The sequence below is a fragment of the Brienomyrus brachyistius genome, chromosome 17 (assembly GCF_023856365.1).
Source record: "Brienomyrus brachyistius isolate T26 chromosome 17, BBRACH_0.4, whole genome shotgun sequence".
NCBI lineage: Eukaryota > Metazoa > Chordata > Actinopteri > Osteoglossiformes > Mormyridae > Brienomyrus > Brienomyrus brachyistius.
Window position 1 is genome coordinate 11,815,423 of NC_064549.1, and position 21,072 is coordinate 11,836,494.

General features: G+C 47.8%; 2 protein-coding genes across 2 annotated transcripts; both read left to right on the forward strand.

Moving 5' to 3' along the window:
• Positions 1-2,557: 2,557 nt before the first annotated feature.
• Positions 2,558-4,114, forward strand: crybb1l3 (crystallin, beta B1, like 3; the record flags this gene model as incomplete). Its single annotated transcript, XM_048981592.1, has 4 exons — positions 2,558-2,697; positions 3,227-3,359; positions 3,501-3,643; positions 3,779-4,114. Coding segments are annotated over 4 exons (585 nt in total), but the record flags the coding sequence as incomplete, so codon positions are not given.
• A 557-nt stretch (positions 4,115-4,671) lies between these two features.
• unc119a (unc-119 homolog a (C. elegans)) lies at positions 4,672-20,984 on the forward strand. The gene is made up of 5 exons (XM_048981550.1): positions 4,672-5,322; positions 16,735-16,848; positions 16,956-17,055; positions 17,490-17,662; positions 17,999-20,984. Exons 1-5 carry the CDS (start codon positions 5,055-5,057, stop codon positions 18,109-18,111), a joined length of 768 nt encoding a protein of 255 aa, XP_048837507.1. The 5' UTR covers positions 4,672-5,054; the 3' UTR covers positions 18,112-20,984.
• The last annotated feature ends 88 nt before the right edge of the window (positions 20,985-21,072 follow it).

Here is a 21,072-nt window from a genome sequence, read left to right on the forward strand (position 1 = left end):
CACATGCCCTGGGGTCACTCTGCTGCCAGTTGACACCTATGTGGAGCCCTCAGCAATCTTCACTGCCGGCACAAGCAGCATGGCAGACAGACACAGGGGCACCAAGAAAGGAGACACTGGGGGAACACCAACTGGAGGAACAAAGGGACCAGGAGTGAATGAAGGAGAAATGGAGGGACGAGGAGCAGACACAGGGGGCACAGGACCAGGAGGCAGGAAGGCATAGGACGGGGAAAAACAGGTAGCCAGAGGGAACCCCAGTGGGTGAGAGGTAGAAGTCGTAGGGGCAGCAGGAGGGACCCTCGGCAGACATGAGGCAGGAGCAGGAGGAGACCTCAATGGGGGTGAGGAGGTAGACGGAGGGACAGGTGGAGGAGGCGAGGAGGAAGTCGAAGAGGGAACTAGGGGAGGCGAGGAGGAAGGTGAGTGGGACCTAGGCGAAGGCGTGGAGGGATGGAAAATCGTGGCAGGCGACAGCGCAGGTAGAGACAGCGAAGGTGCAGCTGATGAATCGGAGTGGGGGGACCCACAGGTGACCTACGAGTCGAAGCAGGGGAATCCGCATACGGCTGATGAGGCATCAGAGGTGGGGCAGAAGGTGAGTCATCGGAGGGGGACCCGCAGGTGACCGCCGATCAGAAGCCAGAGGACCCACAGGCGCCCATCGAGGAACAGCGAGGCAGGGCGGGCGGGGTGGGAACTGACCCCGGCACAGGTGTCCCCTCCCTTTCCGGGAGACCGAGAGGGACTGGAGAAGGCAGAGCGGGGACTTCAGGTGGTAGAGCAGAAGTCACCAAAACAGGGGCATGAGGCACAGGAATAGTGGGGGGCGGAGCATCATCCGCTGGCACAAGAACTTCCGGGGGGGCAGCCTGAACGGGATGCGCAGGAACCTCGGGCGGCAACACTTCAGCCGCTGGCACAGGAACCACGGGGGGCGCTACTGGGGATTGTGCCTTGACAGCGGGCATTGCCCCTTTTAAGGACCGTGGGGACCCACAGGATGGCATCCAAAACCCTTTAAGGGCCAGGTAGGTTCCCAGAAATGGGCAAGCTGCTGATCCCGGCAGTAAAGTAGCGACGATACGGACGTCAAGCGTCTGCATGGGCAAAATGGCGGTGGCGTCAGGTGCAAGCACCGCCGGATTAAGGATCGGGAGGGGCTCCTCCCGACAAGCAGCAGGGTTGGAAGTGGAGACGGAGACGGCCCCCAAAAAGATCACTGTCTTCTGGTCTCCGATCTTTTCTTCTTTCTCCGGTTGGCTGTTGTCAGCAGTGGTTGGGGGGTTTCAGGGAGGTTTGATGGCGGATCTGGACATTGCTCGCTGTCGAGCGGCATCAGCAGGGTCCTCATCTCCGTCACCCTCCTCAACAGCTACCTGAGATTTTCGGGCACCTCTTCAGCGAGATGCTCGTCAATGTCCAGGGACATCCCCTCGACTTTGGGCTGTGCAAACCAGTAAAGTACCTCTTTAACTAGACCGAACTAGTACTCTTCAGTCTGGGGGGGTACCTTTTCTTTGAGTCATGTCATTCTGTCACGTCGAGAACACGGAAGCAGGAGCAGGGAGACGTAGGATCAGGAAGAAGGGATTTATTGTAGGAAACAATCCTAATACAGGATATAGACACAAGTTACGTCAATGAGGAAACGATTGGGGAAACAGACTTGAGGGAGGCATGGCACATGGAGGGATCGAACGATCGGGTGTGACACTGTGTCTTTCGTGTTCTCTGTGTGCTTCACCTTCTTTGCTCTCTTCGTCTCTCAGTCTCTTCTGTGACCCCAGAATCCATCATGTCGCACTCAGGAGCTCGGGGGAGCTGAGTGTGCAGACCCACAAAGTAGGTAACGCCCCACCCCCCACCTACCCTACACCAGGGGTGTAGATGGCCGGTGGGGGAGTATATCGAGGCCCTGATCCATGGGGCTCAGTAAACTTGTAACATTGTGGAGAAGACTGTCTGTTGTTTAGATTACGGTCCAATAGGCCTTATGTGGATGATTGGTAATTCCATAATAGAACTGGTTAATTCAGATCAAGAGAGTAAAAGTCCAGACCAAGATTTTGTTTCAACCAACCAGCTGTGCATAAAGAGTCACAGTCACAGAGTACTCAACTGGTTAATTGAAACAAAATCGCGGTCTGGACTTTTACTCTCTGGACTTCAGTTACCCAACTCCATACAAGTCAACAAAGCAATAGTGTATGTTTGTCGACCTTTGTCAATCAAAATATTTAGTGTATTAAGCCATTAGCCAAAATTATGCCAAATACCTTAAACATGGCTAATTAAGCTTGAAAGTTAAGACCTTTTGCTCACTGTTCTGTTCAGTCCCCCACCACCCCCACTTCAAAAATCTCACCTGCATCCTTTCCCAGCACATCATCCTCCAGTGCGCTAGGCCCTCCCCTGCCTGCCAGTAGGACACCCCCACTGCCTGGTGGCTGTTTGTTAGTGTTCCATTCCCCCATCAGCTTGATGAAATGTAACACAGATGTGTCACAGCTTCAGTGTTCTGGTTTCTCTGCAGAAGGCTTGATGCACATCTGCTTTGCCTCCTCTGTGTTACCAGGTCTGGCTCTTCGAGTTTGAGAACTTCCAGGGCCGAAGGGTGCACCTGACGGGGGAATGTTCTAACATCTGTAATTATGGTTTTGACCGGGTCAAGTCCATCAGGGTAGACTGTGGACTGTGAGTCTTTCCAGTCTTTCCAGTGGCTGCCACAATATAAATAAAAAATAATAATAATAAAAAAAATCTAATAATTGCCACATGAAAGGCACGCCATTTCATTTCCTTTTAGATAATAACTTTAAGATATAGAATGCCATTTAGTCTACAAAGAATAAACATGTTATACAAATGTTATACAATGTATGTTATACAAAAATATATGACAATTATTTTATAACTGTTTGTTACATACACTTTTTTCTGAGTGCCATTTCCCCACCCACTTTGTTCATAAAATTTTGAGTGGCATATTTTAAATAAGTAATGTGTAGTAACGTTTGCAATTGGATCCGCGGTCATACGTGACCTGCATGTGAAAATATACCCTCTGTTGGCCATACATGGTACTGCAGATGACATCACCTACTTTGCAACTGCATCCTGTCGGTTGACTTCTAGGCAGGGAGCCTCTTGTACCGTTCGTCCATTCATCTCACAGCCCCCTTTGCATTAGTCCCTTCTTAAGTACCGTCGTGTCCCCGTGCAGGTGGGTAGGATATGAGCAGCAAAGCATGATGGGTGAGATGTTCATGCTGGAGAAAGGAGAGTACCCTCGCTGGGACAGCTGGACTAGCAGCTACAGAAATGACCACCTCATATCTGTCAGACCGGTTTACATGGTGAGTCACTCCGCTGATGTCAGTGGCACACTGATCTGGGATCAGACCATAGCTCTATACACCAATGACTGTAGACCACAAATCCCCAATGTCTGTTAAGCGACATGCTAACTCAGATCCCTCCTGGACATCTCTCTGCAGAATGGTATGCATCATAAGATTTGCCTGTTTGAATGTGCCAACTTTGATGGTCGCAAGATGGAGGTTTGCGATGAGGACATCCCCAGTCTGTGGTCCTACAGCTTCCAGGACCGCGTGGCCAGCATCCAGGTCACTGGTGGAGTGTAAGTGAAATCCTGCAAGACTGATTTTTCTACATTTTACCCGACATACTACATACTGGTAGTGGTGGGAAAACATTATGTGCAAAGATAAAGTGTTTTAGTCAAGTCTCTCTCCTTCTGTCTCCATCCCACCAGTTGGGTGGGCTACCAGTATCCTGGTTACCGTGGTTACCAGTACGTGTTTGAGTGTGGTACCTATCCACACTGGAACAACTGGGGTGCCCGCCATCCCCAGATCCAGTCTATCCGACGTGTGAAGGACTCACAGACGTACCACCGGGGCCACTTCACCATGGGTCTGTAGGAGCAGCCAAGCTGAGCTAGCGTCCCCTTTGGCGAACACGACAAAATAAAACTATTATCAGTAATAAGCATAAGAACCATCAGATGCACAGTTTGTACTCCTGCTCTCAGTAATCACTATAGGCCAATAGTATCGCCGTGATTGGTAACTGGATCCAGCCACAATATTATAAGGATGTGTTTGATATGCTCCAATTAGATGTCAAAAGGAGATGTGGAATGACGAGGATGTGACACCACGATGTGGAATTGTTGCTTTTCTTCCTTCATTCTGGACAGTCGTTTCATTCTACTTTTTACCATAACTGGACAGTAACGGGTCTACCTACTTCAGATCTTTCTCAGGGATTCTGGCATCTGGAAACTGATGCAGCCCTATCAATGCACAATGTCATTAAAGTGTTGATCTTGTCTGAATTCTGTTTCGTGCATGTCTTCTGCTGGTTTTTCACACAGGCTACTGCAAATGCACCAGGATCTGCCCCAAAGGATTGTGCTTAAGGTACATTATGAATGCTGTACTTCAAACTGTGATATAGGCCTAGCCAGTTAGAAAGCCGTTGTTATCAAACGATAAAATATTAAAAGATCGCCAACAGTTTACATGTTCATGGAAATGCATTCTTTTTCAATATACGTGGATGGTCTGATTTCGGGTGAGAAAATAAAACTTGTACTGCGTTCGCCTTGAGCCTTGAATGAACCGCTGACATTTTGCTATCGATATTACGGCTTGCGGTTTGATCTTGCGGAGTCTCTGACTTCTAACGGTGACGACACACAAAAGCTCCTTAGTTCACTTTTCACGTTTTGCCAGAGTTTTCCACCGATGAAGACCAGAGGGGACACTCGTCTTCCGGCCGTAGTAACACTTTCATTGCTTTGTCGTGCCACGGACCGTGTGCCAGCGCTGCTGTGCGTTCAGGTGCGCAGCCAGTGTGCAGCTCCACAGCGGCTGATTACACCATCACTGGACTGAAGGGACCGATTTAAAGAAAGGCGATTCACGCAGAGAAGGAGCGAAGGCTTAGCCTTTGAAAGGGGTGGGTGGGGGGAGTGACTGCTTCGTATCAATCTATCTACCAGGCTGGGGGAGGAGGGACGAAGGATGAGCTATTCTTGTGCCAGTAGAGAGGTCGGTCGCAATAGCCAGGGCGAATCTGAAAGCAGCTCAAAGAAAGCCGGTAATAATAAGGACAGTAGTGATAAGAGACCCCGCCACAGCCCCGCGACCGCCAAGCCGCAGCTGGAAATGAAAGTCAAGAGAGGGTGCGACTCATCAGAGCCGGGGGTGCCGGCGACCACGGAGGAGGAGTTGCTCCGGAAGCCCCTGATCACCCCAGAAGACGTACTCGGGCTGCAAAAAATCACCAAAAGTAAGTTGGCAGATAATTTAACTAAGATGCTCCCGGTAGACACGGAGACAGCTGCACTGCTTTGGTACCCTTTCCACTTATAGTGCTTACCACCACACTGTGTTAATTCTCTCCTGACATGCAACAGCGTGTTTATAACCATTGCCGTATTTTCTCCTTGTATTAGTCTCACCGTCGTGTAGCTGTCGTTCGTACCCCCGACGCGATTGTCGCTGCCATGAGAGCAGCATATTAATTCGGCTTTATCAGTAAGAGCCATTTCCAGGGAAAAACCTCATTATACATCCCCAGCTGCACTGTGCCGCTCATCGTTAGGGGACGTCAGCGTCTCCGTATGGCACATATGCAATGCGATCTCTGCGAGATAACTTTGACTGGACGGTTTAATTACATAGGCTACTACAGTAACGAGAACATTTTATTCTAAATTGAATGCTTGAAAGCCATAAACTGGTTTGGAATTGACTTCATATGCAAAGATAGTACCTGCATTACTACGGAATACATAACAATTTTGTGTAATTGGCCTTTCCCCCTTTTTATTTTATAAAAGGTTTATAGACGTTGCAAGGTGGCAAGAGCTAATGCGGTTAACCGCTTTTTTTTAGCAAGAATTTTTTAAAATGCTAAGCGAATGAATTTTTAATCTTGGGCAATAACCTGATGGCTTCGTTACTCTTATGTAATCAAACGTGCACTTATGCACAAAAATCGCCGTCAGCCTCCAAGTGTCTTTCCACGTCTCTTTAAACAAAATGACACAATGTCAGAATACGACGCACTGCATGTCATATGTAAGAGGTTTGCAACAGATGCGTAGTTTGGAATATGTAACCGATTTGTGCTTTCGGTATTTGACAAATAAACCCGGATCGCGGAACCGCTGTCCATAAATAAATCATACACAATGGACGCCCGCTGATGACGATTAAACATTGGAGGAGACTTATGTGTATGAACATTTTTCAGCCTCATTCATTACGTCCTGAAATAGACTGCTGTCCAACCAATTTTCACCATCAGACCTTTACCTGAGCGACGGTTCGGGATTAGGTAACAGGTGTTTAACACTGACCACAGTCAGGAGACTTTAAAGACCTGCATTAGACATTGTGCAACAAACGGAAACATCGGAGGCAACTATATATTTTCGGTTCCTTTTCTTTAAATTACCTTTGTGATGAAAATCATTTGAAGGGAAACCCAGGAAATTTTAGCTGAATAACAACTCTTAACCATTAACCTTATATTGAAGCTTAACATGACTGCCAACTCTCACGCATCTGGTGTGACCCAACATGGGCTACATCAAAATCACTGGGGTAGTTTGCCCTAGAGGCTGTTTAAATGCTGAGAAAACTGTGCATGCGTGTGCAAACTTGTCACGAATTGACAATCCAACGCCCAGCCGGCTGACCAAAGTTGACAACCATAACCATAGAAATTATCACACTTCCTTTGTAAGATAGAGGAATTGTGTAAACTCGCAGTGCGCACCAGAGTCAGAGGTGCGTGTGAATCTCTCAGTCTATTCCATAATGTTCCCCAGACATTCATATGAGGTGTGAGTCCTCTGGGGGTCCCGATTACATAAATCACGACCCGCTCGCACCAGGAACAGCAGCCCACATGGCCGCACTCTGGAGCCCTGACCCCATCACGCAGAGCTGAAGCTGATCTCCAGCCGCCAGCCGTGGCAGGATGTGCCCCGGTGTCACACGCTTGTGCGTTTGACCCATTTTCAGCAGCAGATGGTGAGCGGCAATAGGCCACGTGTCCAGGTCTCGCACAGCCTCTCCTACAAGGTACAGTGCCAGCTCAGTCCGGCATCACCGCAGTGACACATGATTTAGTGCTTCAGGTCTGGGCGCTGTGACTGGGAAGCCCCTTCAGGTCTCTGTTATTTCCTTAAGCGTGCCATCAGAATTAGAATCAGACGTATTGGCCGAGTGTGTAAACTCCCACAAGGAATTGGGTTTCGAGCGGCGGTGTCTCTCAAGTCAGACACACAATATACAGACAATGAGCATAAAATTCAAGTCATATGCTGGTTATATACAAGACAAGTAATATACAGTACTGTGCAAAAGTCTTAGGCAGTCACAGAAAATGATGTTTAACTGATCTGCATGTTGGTGTAAAACAGGCAATATGTCTGTCAAAGTGTGTCAGCTTAGCCATTTCAAGTCATCTCCTAAACCTTAGCATTTGCGGCAGCTGTCCAATACACCCACGGAGTTTTGGACTCGACCCCTTCCCCACCTTTGCTTGATTACTCAGTGTCCTATTAAGTTATTTAACTAGTCGTGGTGATTAATTAACTGAGCTGGTGGAGAAATTCAACGAACGTATAGAATGGCTGATGTACCCTTGAGGAGAGGTTTGGGAAGCAAATCAGACCAAAGGATCTCGCCATCCAACCAGATACCGGAAACTTTTTGGAGAGCAAATGAAATTCCTGTTCATTTTTATTGTGCCGCCGTTAATTTGCATATGTTATCATGTTAATTGTTTTCTTCTGAGCAAACATAAATGTACTGCTGCCTAAGACTTTTGCACAGTACTGTACATGAAGTGCCCATAACAATAATGAGTATCATGCATGAGAATGATAGTATACAATACAGTATTTATAAGTGTAAAGTGTAAAGACCAGATTAACTATGGGGATTGCAGATGATACTGGTCTGCTACCCTCTTAGCTAATCTGATCTTTATACATCTTGATGTTGTGCCTCTCCTGGTTAAAATGATCAAGCCACTGAGTGTTATTCCTAAAATATTTATGGACACCCATAATGACAGGGACACACCCTGGACATACCTACAGGCTGCTGTGCTCGGGCTTATTAAGGTCTCCGCGATTCATTTTGGGTATCACTGTAGACGATAGCTGATGAAAGCACTGTGGCAGTGATGTACCACTTTGATGCGAATAGCGGTAATGGCCCCAACACCTGGTTCCACTTTCCAAAAGCCTTTTATGCATTGCAGAAGTATTTCGAAACATGCCTTGCGAATTTGTATGCAGGAGCTGTAGAAAGATGCAAGGAGAGTGGGCTTATGGGAAGGCAGGGACTCACAGGGAGGCAGGGACTCATTCAAAGGAAGGCAGGGACTCACAAGGAGGCAGGGACTCACTCACAGGAAGACATGGACTCACAAGGAGGCAGGGACTCACTCACAGGAAGGCAGGGACTCACAAGGAGGAGGGACTCACAGATGGGAAGGCAGGGTCTTACGTGCCGGCAGGGACTCATAGAGAGGCAAGGACTCATTCACAGGAAGGCATGGACTCACAAGAGGGCAGAGACTCAGTCACAGGAAGGCAGAGACTCACAAAGAGGAGGGACTCATGGAAGGCAGAAACATACAGGAAAGCTAGGAATTACAGGGAGGCAGGGACACATGGGAAGGCAGTGACTCAGTAAGGCAGATGCTCACTCACAGGAAGGTATGGTCCCTGCTGGGCTGATGTACAGTTGCCGCGGTGACATTGTGGACTGGAGATGATAGAGAACCACTTTACTGCAAAGCAGCCCAAGCGGGTGGGGGGGGGGGGCATAGAAAAGCACAGAGTAACAGCAGGTTAAATCACATCATTCACGCTTCAGGGAGCAGAACAGCAGCGGCTGAGATTCGGAGCCCCGCGGCCCAGAAGATTCAGTCTTTTATTTCTCGGAGCTGTTGATGTTTATGGGATGTATGTTAAGGAGACAGAGGCACTTTAATGGCAGGTGGATTTCGTACCTGAAAAGGTGAGGGAAGGAAAAAGCGACAGAATCAGGGAAGCCGTTACGCTGATCTCCGCTGGAGGCTGCCTCCCTCTCTCGGTCTGTTGACCAACAGCAAGAAAGAAATGAGGGCAGCTATTTAAATCAAACTCTGGTAATGAGGGATGGTGGAAGTCGCCATGGGTGATGGTCACATGACCCCCCCCCCGGGACTACACGGACCCACCTCACGCTGCCTTATCACTGATGCTTCTTCGTGTGGCTTAATTACACGTTTGTTAACTTTACATTTTTGCAGTTGGTATTATTATTATATATAAGCCGAATTAAGACCAGTGTCATGGATAGCTGCAGTTCCCTTTGGAGGCTCTGTGTTCTTCTGTCTATCTTCTGCTTCTCACATTCAGCTTATATTTCACAGCCTGTCTTTCTGCATGACGGCAAACGCCCTCAAGGCCTTGCAGCCCTGCCTCAGCTTGGACGCACGCCGCAGCTCTTCACATCATGGGTACAGGATGTAGCCACCATTGCGATCCCGCTGCGCCGTGTGACTGAATCAGACCTGGTCCCTCTCCCACGTGGTGCTGACTCCCACTATCTCTGTCTGCTACGAAATGGTGCTGCTTTTACAAGCTCACATATTGCCATAGGAGCGAATGGGCATGAGATCAGCCAATCTGCTAATCGGCAGGATGGAGGTCAACCTGAGGGCTGGGGTACGGTGGGGAGTTTGCAGGAATTGCAGGTAAAATATAATTATTTGCCATATTTCCTCTGGGCACTTTAATCTTTTTGCTTGATTTATAAGTGCTGTCATTGGCACCACCTGGTCATTGCAAAGGGATGAATGATTAGCAGTAGCATTGTCTAGAATCTTTCGAACTCATTTTCAGGCACTGTGGGAACCTCCACATGGTCAACCCGTACGAGTCAGGATAAGCTCGTGGTTTTTTGTTTAAGATGCAGGTAACAGGACAGCATCCACGCTGGCTGCCCAGCGCTTGACTGTCTCCTCTCCTGGTTCCTACTTCGCCTTGCATCTCCTGCTGCGCCTAGTCAGTGAGTCAGCAAACCAGAGATTCAGTGAATCAGAGTCAGAGATTCATTGTCAGCAAGTCAGAGATTCAGTGAGTCAGTGAGTCAGAAAGTCAAACAGTCAGAGAGTCAGCATGTCAGAGAGTGAACAAGTCAAAGATTCAGCGATTTAGCGAGTCAGAGATTCAGTGAGCCAACAAGTCAGAGAGTCAGCAAATCAGAGTCCGCGAGTCATGGAGTCAGCGATTCGGAAAGTCGTGTGTGACGCGAAGGTCGTCAGATGCCTACATGGAAGTCAATTTGTAGTGTTTCATCATGGCAGCAACCAGTCTGTGGAGGCGCCTTTTCATTGTGATTATTTCCGCATGCTGTTGGGTGACCATAGAGATCCTGTCATCTGCCTGTTTCTTCAGGCTTCATAAGGGCATCTTCACTGTGATCATGTGGCACTTTCACATCACGCTTTTTCCAAGAATCAGAACCTTTTTCCAGAACCAGGGTGTTTCATATTCGCACTATAGGAACCGGGCCCGATTGTACTTCCTCAGAGGGAGTTCTGGAATACTTTTTCTAGTACGTAGTACCTACTCCAGACTAGATATTTTCACTTGGGGAGGCTCTTGGTTGACTATAAGCACTGGCAATAACTTTCAAAAAAAGGGATAGAAGTAGTGGAGTAGATGGAATTATTTTTGTACCTCAGTTACATTTAATGCATCAATGAATACATTTTTGCATGCATCTCCATATTTCTGTATTGGAAAATTCAGTCAATATACTTAGCGTTACATCGTTTTTTTATTCTGTGGGAAATAAAAGATCTGCTGGCTATATTATGAAGAATTATAAACATGTTGTGGGTCATATAAATGAAATATAAATAAAAGGCTCTGTCCCATTTTGATTGCAATTGATCCCCCCCAGTAACTAACAAAATGACTTGTTCTTCGTCCGTGCTTTTGGGTGGTGCTGTAGCTTCCTACAAAATTACGTGTGAAGTTTAACCTACAGACTTCTTGCATCTCCCGTGCTTATTTAGCATAAAGGTGCAAGTTCATCTTGTACGGCGTGAAAGCGAGACGAGAAAGTGACCAGAGGCTACAAAAGAATTTGTGACCATGGACCAGGTTGTGGAACTTTGGTGTGAAAGTGCCTGTAAACTGCACCTCGGCTTCGGTTGTTGTAGTTTCTATCCAGTGCACAAAGACAGCTTGAAGGTGTATGTTAGCGCGTGGCGATTTTCCTTAAGCTCCTGTAAACGCACCTTGTGCAGGGCATCCGCTACATCTTTCCTCATGGCTGGGTGACCACCTGGAGGTTGAACATGCCTTCCTCACCCCAGAACCCAGCTGTCCAAAATTAGATAAGGCAGCACTCGAATGAGCACTCAACAACTCACCCAGAAATAACCACTCAGTTCTGGCACAATCACGGAAGACCAGACTAGAGCCTAATAAGTCGCTTTTGTGAGTATATATTTTAAACCCATGGATGTCCAGTCTTTGTTTTACCAGTGATTGATGATGTATGAAGTTGCTAACAAGAGTTTTGGTTTCTGAAGGCTATAAACATTAATCTGGAAACTGTGGCTTCTTTCCCAGTATCTTGTAGTGTACCTAATACATCTCCCTAAATATTTTTCAGTCCAGCTCACAAGGCCAAACTGCTAGAGCTGCTTCTAGGGCTGCAAGCCTCCTGCCACACCAGCCGGCCGTCGGCTTCACTCAGGTCTCCGTGTAATTCTCAGTTCACATGTCACCGATGTTCTTGCTCTGATTGTATGTGACAACACTTACGCCACCTTTGGGATCCCCTCTGTAAGATGCCCCCTTGCCTCAGTAAATCACAGTGTCAGCTATCAGACTTTCCTGCTAACAGGCTAACTGGTCTGCAGACCTCACAGACCCAGCGGTGCAGTTTCTCAGAGCAGACAGCTCAGTCTGTACGAACGGGAAGGGGAGACACACAGCTCCCATGTTGTTTTCATATGTAACACTTTCAGAGTACATTTTATCTCAGTCTTTTACTTTGTGTGCTGGTTTTTGGATCACTGTTAAGGTGACAGACAGTTCTCTTACTCACTCAGAGTGACAGAAATGTGATTTCAGCCTCCATGTGGCACCACCGACATTTGCAGGACGATTTCGGGCAAAATGCCATACAGAGGATGACATGAGGGTACAAGACACAGATTTCCTGAGAGTCATTCTGATCTGTGGTCCTTTGATGTTGCGATGGAAGCCTTCCTTGTATAACATCATCCGGACTGGGGGGTGGGGAAGGGGGGGGGGCAGATGTTCTAGAATGGTATAAAAAGGCACGTTGCTAGGTGACTGATGGGAATGTGGACACAGGCCTCAAAGACCTTCCCATCCCGGAACCTCCTCTCTCCCAAAACTGGGCCCAGGCTGGCACCAGGCCCATGGGGAAATGGGCTCTGAGCCCCCCCAGTGGGGTCCCTGATGAAAGGAGGGGTTCTGAGCAATAGTGCAGAGCATTTGGGTCACACAGAGCGCCCACGAGGGGTTGGCCAATGTCATGTTTATAGCAGCACGTTCATTACATGTATAATTGTGCATTTGCAGTTTCTTTCTTTCATTACTATCATACATTTAGATGATATACAGAGAGTTTTTCAAACCCATGGTTGTTGGGAGTCTACAAGGGCCCTCTCAATGTGGCCGGGATTTTTTTTAGGCCAATTTTAAAATTTACTCTCGCAAATTAATTCCTGTTCCAATCATCCCCAGTTTCTCATCACTGCTCTGCATAAACATTATGTTAAATTTACCTTTCAACAATCAAATAAATATATCGCAAACACCTTGCACCAAAAAAAATCACAAGTCATGAGCCAAAGTAACTTTGTGCGTGATTAACATAAATAAGACATGATTTACCCACCCAATGAGCTATGATTTACATGTAAATACTTTATAGTAACCTATCATTGAATTGTTTGCATAACTCATGTTGTTCACCTTTCACCAAGCACTGCTGTACATAAATAAGATACAATAACTTGCTTTATATATATGAATCTATTACCAAACATTGCTCTGAATAAATGAGATATATTGAGTCACTGGCTATATTAAACAGGGTAGGTACTATTTGTTTTGGGGACAAAGGTTGAAAACTGGAAAATCAATTAACAGACAGTCTGTTAGCACCCCGATGTAATGCGATGCTAACCCCTTTACCTCATGTCTGTAATGCAAGCTAGTACCTCCTCGCATGTCTGCTCTTGGTCCCGCCAGATGGCAGATTAACATATTCACAGGGGAGGCTGTTACATCACCGGCTGCCTCTTAGCAACCGACGGCCTGTGAAAACAAAACCCATATCAGCTCCTTTCAGGCATGACTTGCTGGATTGTGCTGTACAGTCCTCTGCTATGTCACCGAGCATCGTGCACAGGAGCAGGCCGGTTCTCCCTTGACTGGTTCTGCAATCGAGCGGTAGCCCGGTTCACAGGAGCAGACCAGTTCTCCCTTGACTGATTCTGCAGTAGAGCGGCATCCCAGTTCACAGAAGCAGGCCGGTTCTCCCTTGACTGGTTCTGCAGTCGAGCGGCAGCCCAGTTCACAGGAGCAGGCCGGTTCTCCCTTGACTGGTTCAGCAGTCGAGCAGCAGCCCGGTACACAGAATCAGGCCAGTTCTGCCATATCTGGTTCTGCAGTCGAGCGGCAGCCCGGTACACAGAAGCAGGCCGGTTCTGCCTTGTCTGGTTCTGCAGTCGAGCGGCAGCCCGGTACACAGAAGCAGGCCGGTTCTGCCTTGTCTGGTTCTGTAGTCGAGCGGCAGTGCATGCAGCTTCGACAAACGGAGGTTTACAGATGGTCCTTCACCAGTCTGAGACTCTCAGGATGCCCAATGGATGGTGCTGCATTGACCCTCCATGGACGAGGTGCTTGTTCTCAGTAAGGGTCCTGCAGGCACTCTTTCCTGACTGTCCTGGAGAGTAGAATAGCAATGAGCCCAATGGCTTTGAGCAGCAGCCTCTGTCTGCCAACCGATACGTACACCGGCACCCCCTGAGTGGTTGCTATGGATATAAGGGACACCACAGTGCTAGGGCACGAGTTAGCAAGAAAGTGCAATCCTCCGGGAAGCAGAGAGACAGGTGCCTCCCAGGGAAGAGAAGAGAGCCAATTGTCAGCCGGACACAGCTAGACTAACTGCCTCCACTGGCCTTGGCAGCCTCTCCTCATGCCCCACATGGCGCCGTCATATGGTAGATTAGATAACAGAAGAGACACGCTGCCCCTGCTAATTAACATCAGGGTTTTCAGAGCAGTATGATGGCAAACTGAACATGCACAGAAACTCCGACTGCATCAGCTGCCAGTGGCCCCATGTCCACAAAAATATGATTAACAGCCTGTATCCTTTCTCTAGGGCAGAGCCCAAACACTCTCATTTCTACCTCTCGTATCCGCAATCTCATTGTTTCGGTGACTACCCAAAGCTCTGCACTGATCCGCCTGTCAATCTCCTACTCCCTTCTTGCTTGGTGGGGCAAAGCGTTCCTCACTTGTGAACAAGACCTCAAGATATTTAAACTCCACTGCTTGAGACAGTAACCTCAACATGGACAGGGCAATCCACCCTTTTCTGGATGAGAACCCTGACCTCAGACCTGGGGGTGCTGAACCTCATCCCAGCCGCTTCACACTCAGCGGCAGACCTCTCCAGCGTATGCTGAAGGTCACAGCTAACAGGATCAAAGACAGAAAGCAAAGACGCAATCCTGAGATCACTGAACCTAAACCCCCTCTGCCCTTCTGCTACGCCTACAAATTCTGTCCATTAAGGTAATGAACAGAATCAGTGCCAAAGGGCAGCCTTGGATCCAAGATTCAACCAACAGACTGACTCTCCTCTCCAGTACCCCGGCATAGACCTTCCCAGGGAAGCTGAGGAGTGTGATTCCCCCGAAACTGGAACGCATCCTCCAGTTCCCTTTCTTAAAGATTGGGACCACCACCTCAATGAGATTCAGGAAGTCCTCAAAATATTCCTTCCACCACTTGATTATATCTCCATTTGAGGTCAACAGCACTCCATCCTTCCTGGTAGCAGCATGGGTGAAACCCTGCTTATACCTTCTGAGTCGCCTGACGGTTTGAATCGCCACCTTATTGTGGTGGAGTGGCTTGTGTGCCTCAGTGATTCCAGCAGCTATGCTGTTGGAGGCTATTGCCTCTGGTAGGATCTCCCAAGGCAAACTGGTCCTAGGTGAGCGACTAGACTAAGTGTGATTCCCATGATGAAAAAGAATAAGGGCATTGTAACCCTCACCCAAGTTAGGGAAACTGGAACTCTGCCCTGGAAGCAGGCCTGGGGTAGAGCTTGTGGGTGAGAGGCTGGTGGCCGGACCCCTACCCATGGGGCCCCACCAGGCATAGCCCAAAGTGATTACATGGATCTTCCCTCCTTTGGGCCCACAACCTGCAGGAGGGGCCGTGGGGGTCAGGCGGCAGTTGAAGGTTGGGGCCTCGGATGACCTATTGTCGGCTACCAAATGTAGCTCTAGGATTTCCATCTATGTGTTATTTATGATATATGTTACATAAATGATTGTATAATGCAGGCATATTGTAAAAAAAGACATTGGTACAGAAAAACACGAGAGCCTTTGCTGTTTAATGGTGTTAATCTGTGATGTCATGTAGCTAAAAATACCCCAGGGTGGCTTATGTCAGCACTGCGACGCGCTGCTGTAGGGTCTGCAAGAGGCAACGACCTGCAGTGGCAGTACAGGGTGGCCTGAGACCAGCATTATACAATGTGACTTAATTACTAACCCTAACCCCCACACACAGGCACCAGGCTGGCCATGCTGCCTGAGAGTCAAGCCACCCGCCCCAAATCCCTTCACCCGCCGCAGAAACCCCACAGCACATGGCTCAGAGGCAGTTTAAGCCTCTTTGGTGTAGTTCAGCCTGGGGGTCATTACTCATGTCCTATTATTACTCAGTGGCACTTATACTAACATCTGTACAAACACTGCGGCCTTCATAATACCCAGCCAGTGACAGCAGGGAAAGGGAAAAGGGCCTGCAAATTTACAATAATTAGCGATAATTTTTTATTACAACACAGTGGCTTTCAAATATCGTCAGATAGTGTTTTCATTTAACCAATAGGGGGTGCAATTGCACCCCAGTAAAATGGCCTAAGGTGTTTTATATGCTAATTGGCAGTGAGGCTGTAAGGTGTGATCTGACAGGTCACTGACCCAACATGTTGCAGTTTGGATAGCAGTCATTACAATGACACCATCCTCTGCTGAAGCTGCTGTAATTTTCGTCATCCCCTCTAGGTGGAAGGCAGGATTCTGAGTGCCAGGGTGGTGTTGGGGTGGGGGGGGGTCTCTGGGTGTGTGTCTGTGGAGCTTCATCACGTATGAATTTCACTGTTTGAACATGTGTATTGTCACCGGCGCTGGGTTCAGGCAAAAAGATAATTAATAAATAATCATAATTGTAGCTGTTATTGCTGTTGTGGTTCTGGAAGACCCTGAACCCCAGGTGCTGATGGGAAGCCCATGAGGAGGTTAGGTTCTCAGGGCAGACTCGTGGCGGCTGTCCATCGTTCTCATAGAAACGCATCAGGCTACCATCTCGCTGCCTTTCAGGTTACCTGTGTTCTCCGGAGGAGAACATTCATAACATCGACTTCACGAGGTTTAAGATCCGTGACATGGCGACCAGCACCGTGCTCTTTGAGATTACCAAACCCCACAACACTGGTGAGTTGCACTGTGATTCTAACCCTACCCGAAAAGCCCCGTGATGCCTGCTGTACTGGGACTCGCTACTAGGAAGTCCATGTCATGTCGTCCTTTGTCCTTTGCAGAGAGGACGAGGGAGAAAAAGCCTTCTGACCCCAACGCCGGACGCTTTGTGCGGTACCAGTTCACCCCCGCATTCCTGAGGTTGCAGCAGGTCGGGGCCACGTGAGTGGGGGGGGTGTGGATGCGGGGAGCAAGTTGGAGGGGTTTGAGGGTGACCATTATGACTCAGCAGGATACTTATACCTCCGTTTGAACTGGACGAGTCACACAGCAGCTCTCTCTCACACTTACACACAGACAGACAGACAGACAGACAGACAGTGTGGGCATCTAGCAGAGAGACAGATAAACAGATAGACGGCTGGGAGAACTGGCAGTTTCTGAGGAGATGGGGAACCAGGACATGCTGGGTCCCAGAGGGGGAGGACAGGCTGTTATAATAATTTTCAGCTGGGACCCCCCAGTGCATTCTGGGAGCCAGAGCTGGGGTTGGACTTCCTAGTAAGTTAAAGACGCTAGTCTAAGCACAAACCTCCATTCTCTTCATTTAGCTTGGCCCCACCTTTCTCTGATGCTGGGTCACTTCCTTTTTACAGGGTCGAGTTCACCGTGGGCGATACTCCCATTAACAACTTCCGCATGATCGAGAGGCATTACTTCCGCGAGCAGCTCCTCAAGTCTTTCGACTTCGAGTTCGGCTTTTGCATCCCCAACAGCAAGAACACCTGCGAGCACATCTACGAGTTCCCAGCCCTCTCGGAGGAGATCAGTGAGTACCGGCAGCCTGCCCTGCCCCCTTCCGCACCAGGCCACACCCACTTCAACCTCTGGGCCATATTTGGACGCAGATTTGGATACTAATGGAGGTGCAAGTAATCGTGTAAATTGAGTACAATATGTTAGGATACAAAAGAACGTCAGCTCTCATGAGAAATATTCTTGAATTAAAATCTCGATAAAGTGAACTTAACTGATTGATATAGTGTGTCCAAGTGTGTTTTTTTAATAAAGGGGGGACTGTCTGATCCTCTCTCGAGGGAAGGTAGGAGATAAGAGAGGAGCCATTTGAGTCTGACATATCTTCGCCTTTCTGTCCTCTTTTCAGTCCAGGAAATGATCCTTCATCCCTATGAGACGCAGTCGGATAGCTTCTACTTTGTGGACAGCAAGCTTGTGATGCACAACAAGGCAGACTACTCTTACAGTGGGGGGCCCTAGGACCCAGGGGAAGTGGAGGATGCCACGCCAGCTTCATCTGAGCCTAAGAACTGGAGGAACACACACAGCGCTGGCTTCACCCACACAATCCCGCTCCACCACTCCTCAGCAAGATGATCCCCTCTCACCAGCAACTCCGCCCCCCTTCCCAACAGCAAGCAGACATGCTGATGAGACCTCCTCTATAAGCACACTGCCATCATCACACCTCTCATCATTCTCTCCCCCATCTTCTCATCCTCTTCAAATGTCAACCTAGGGTTCAAGTGGCAACAGACCCCTCCCACCCCCTTAATCTGACATACGCACAATTCCATCTCCAAGATCAAGGCATCGATGAGCCACGAAAAGACATGTCCTGAGGGCAGAGGGATCTGTCAAAAATTAAGGAGTTAAGGAGAATTCTCACCTCTTTGGAACGCTTAGATAATTGTTCGCTTCCTTTCTGGAAGATTCTCTGTGTACATTGCTTTTCAGCAGGCCCTTAATGAGGCCCTGTCATGGCATATTAGCGGACTTGGGCAGAGCAGGACATGCTGCGGTTTCTAGAAGACTCTTAATGCTTTTTGAAACTGACACAACCCTTGGGCAAACTGCTGATTGAAAGAGAACCGGAGTCCTCAATGGCGGAAGGTTTCGGCACTTTGGAAAAGGCTACATCTCTCCTATACCTCCCCTTCCACTTAACGTGACCTTGAGGTCACGCTCAGCTTGCGACTGATGTTAGACATTTTTTAATGCATCTTCATGGTCCGCAGTCAGAGCAATCAGTCTGAAATGTGTTCCCAACATCCAATTCAAGATGCAGCACAAAAAATCTACTCCTGATTAAGTTTCCCGTTACTCCTGTCATCCACATTCGATTGTGTGTTTTAACAAGTAGGAGAAGCAGGTGGGAGCTGGAATCATGTGTAGCCGCTTTGGCGCTTTTCCCAGTGCATGTGTTTTCGAAACACTGGTTGCCATAATCCTGCTTTTTTTAAATGGAGGATGTCAGGGTGAATATTTTGCATTTCGCTTCCTCTCGAGGCACGGTGTCACAAAGCCAGGCCAGCCTGGGATACACTGTCGTGCATGTAGCCGAGCATCAGTCACAGCCTAGCGACGCGTACTAACACCTCCGGGGACGGCGAGGCCCCGGCGAGACCCCGGCGAGACCCCGGCTCGCTGCTTCCTGCTGCTTTCAGTCCACCTCTCCACGTTCACACCTGTGTTTCTCAGGTATCAAAGAGGCCAATATGACCTACATGGCATTTTTAAAAATTCCTGCAGTTGCCTCCGTTTTTCCTGCCCCATTTCTATGTAAAATGACGTCTTTAAATGAGCACATTAGAGTTTCACATTCAGCAGCTACTGCAGAGTAATGCAGGACTTCCCAAGGTGACGACGTAACCGGAAGTAAAGGGTATGAGGATATTTTTTCACTTTCAATGAGCAAAATGTTATTTTTAAACGTATTAGGATAAATATTACTATGTTAAATAGATATATTAAATCACCATATGGACAGCTGTGTAGCTATAGGGACAGCCAATGGACAGTCATTGACAGATGGACATCATTAAAGGGGGGGTTTGGGAAACTACCTAGAATTTCATTCCCAGGAATGGCAACTGTGGGCAAGAACCTGTGTGTGTATGTGCGTGTGCGTGTGTGTGTATGTGTATGTGTGTGTGCATGTGCATGTGTGTACTGTATGTGTGTGTGTGTGTGTGTGTGTGTGTGTGTGTGTGTGTTTGTATTAGGTTTATATAACATTGTGGGGTCACGTATTGTGTTTGGATGCTTATGTTTAAGGTTCAGGCTGGGTTAGGGTTAGGGTTGTCATGTTGGGATTTTTCCTCATACAAATGAATGGAGAGTCCTCACAATATATAATTACAAACCTTTGTGTGTGTGTGTGTGTGTGTTTGCAGGGGGGGGGTTGTATTTATCACATTGTGGCAACCAAATGATCCCATGTGGGAAAACATGTTACTGTGTAGCTGGTGGGGACATTTTTCAGGTGCACAAAATATAAACCTCAATTTTATAAAAATCTGTGACTGCGATCCAAAAACTGAAATAGCCAAAAGTCAGGGCTGGGTAGGGATTAGGTTTTGTTAGGGTTATAGAGAGTCCCCACAGTGATAGGAATATATGAATATATATGTGTGTGTGTGTGTGTGTGTGTGTGTGTGTGTGCGCACAGGCATTGTGTGTGTGTGTGTGTGTGTGTGTGTGTGTGTGTGTATGTGTGTGTACAGCTATTATGTGTGTGTGTGTGTGTGTGTGTGTGTGTGTGTGTGTGTGTGTGTGTGTGTGTACCTGCCCTTGACTTCAGTCTCATCCCTGCGGGATGTGAAATTCATCTAAACGACATTGGGGCTAGAGGGCGCAATACCGCTCACCCTCAGAAAGAGACTGTTTTTATCTCGTGAAGAAATGAACCGCAGGAGGGACTGCATAACAACAGCTTCTGAAGCACTGAGATTTGTGGCTCGTTCAGGTTTTTTACGAGCAGGTAAAAGTGGTTCCCTGATTTATGATAAGACATCAACGGTGCCGTTCATGTGAGTAATAGCTGATTCCCTGAAGACATTCCGTATTATAAAACACACAGGGGTGCACATTAGTGACAAGAATTCAGCTGGTGACGTTTTCCCAAAGCACTTCTGTCTTCATGCCTGTAACGCCACGGTGGACTTTGCTTGGACAGGAATTAACAGCCCAGATGTAGAGTGCTCTCACTATATGGAAATGCATACCATCTAGATGACAAAAAAAATCATTTCAATTCATGAGATTATTGTAAAATGATTTGACAATGTTAATTTTTGGACAATTAAATGCCAGTCTTGATAAGTTAATAAATGTGTGATTTTTTTAAATAATGATAGTAATAATTCGTGTCCTAAGTGTGTCATTTTTATGCTTTGTTCTGAAACTTTTAAATCTACAGGCAACGATCATTATTTTGTA

Bases quoted from the DNA above. Each gene is read 5' to 3' on its own strand.
- unc119a (XM_048981550.1), top strand. From the start codon at position 5,055: ATGAGCTATTCTTGTGCCAGTAGAGAGGTCGGTCGCAATAGCCAGGGC. The intron at 16,849-16,955 runs GTGAGTTGCACT...TGTCCTTTGCAG, and splicing joins TACCAAACCCCACAACACTG to AGAGGACGAGGGAGAAAAAG. The intron at 17,663-17,998 runs GTGAGTACCGGC...TCCTCTTTTCAG, and splicing joins AGCCCTCTCGGAGGAGATCA to TCCAGGAAATGATCCTTCAT.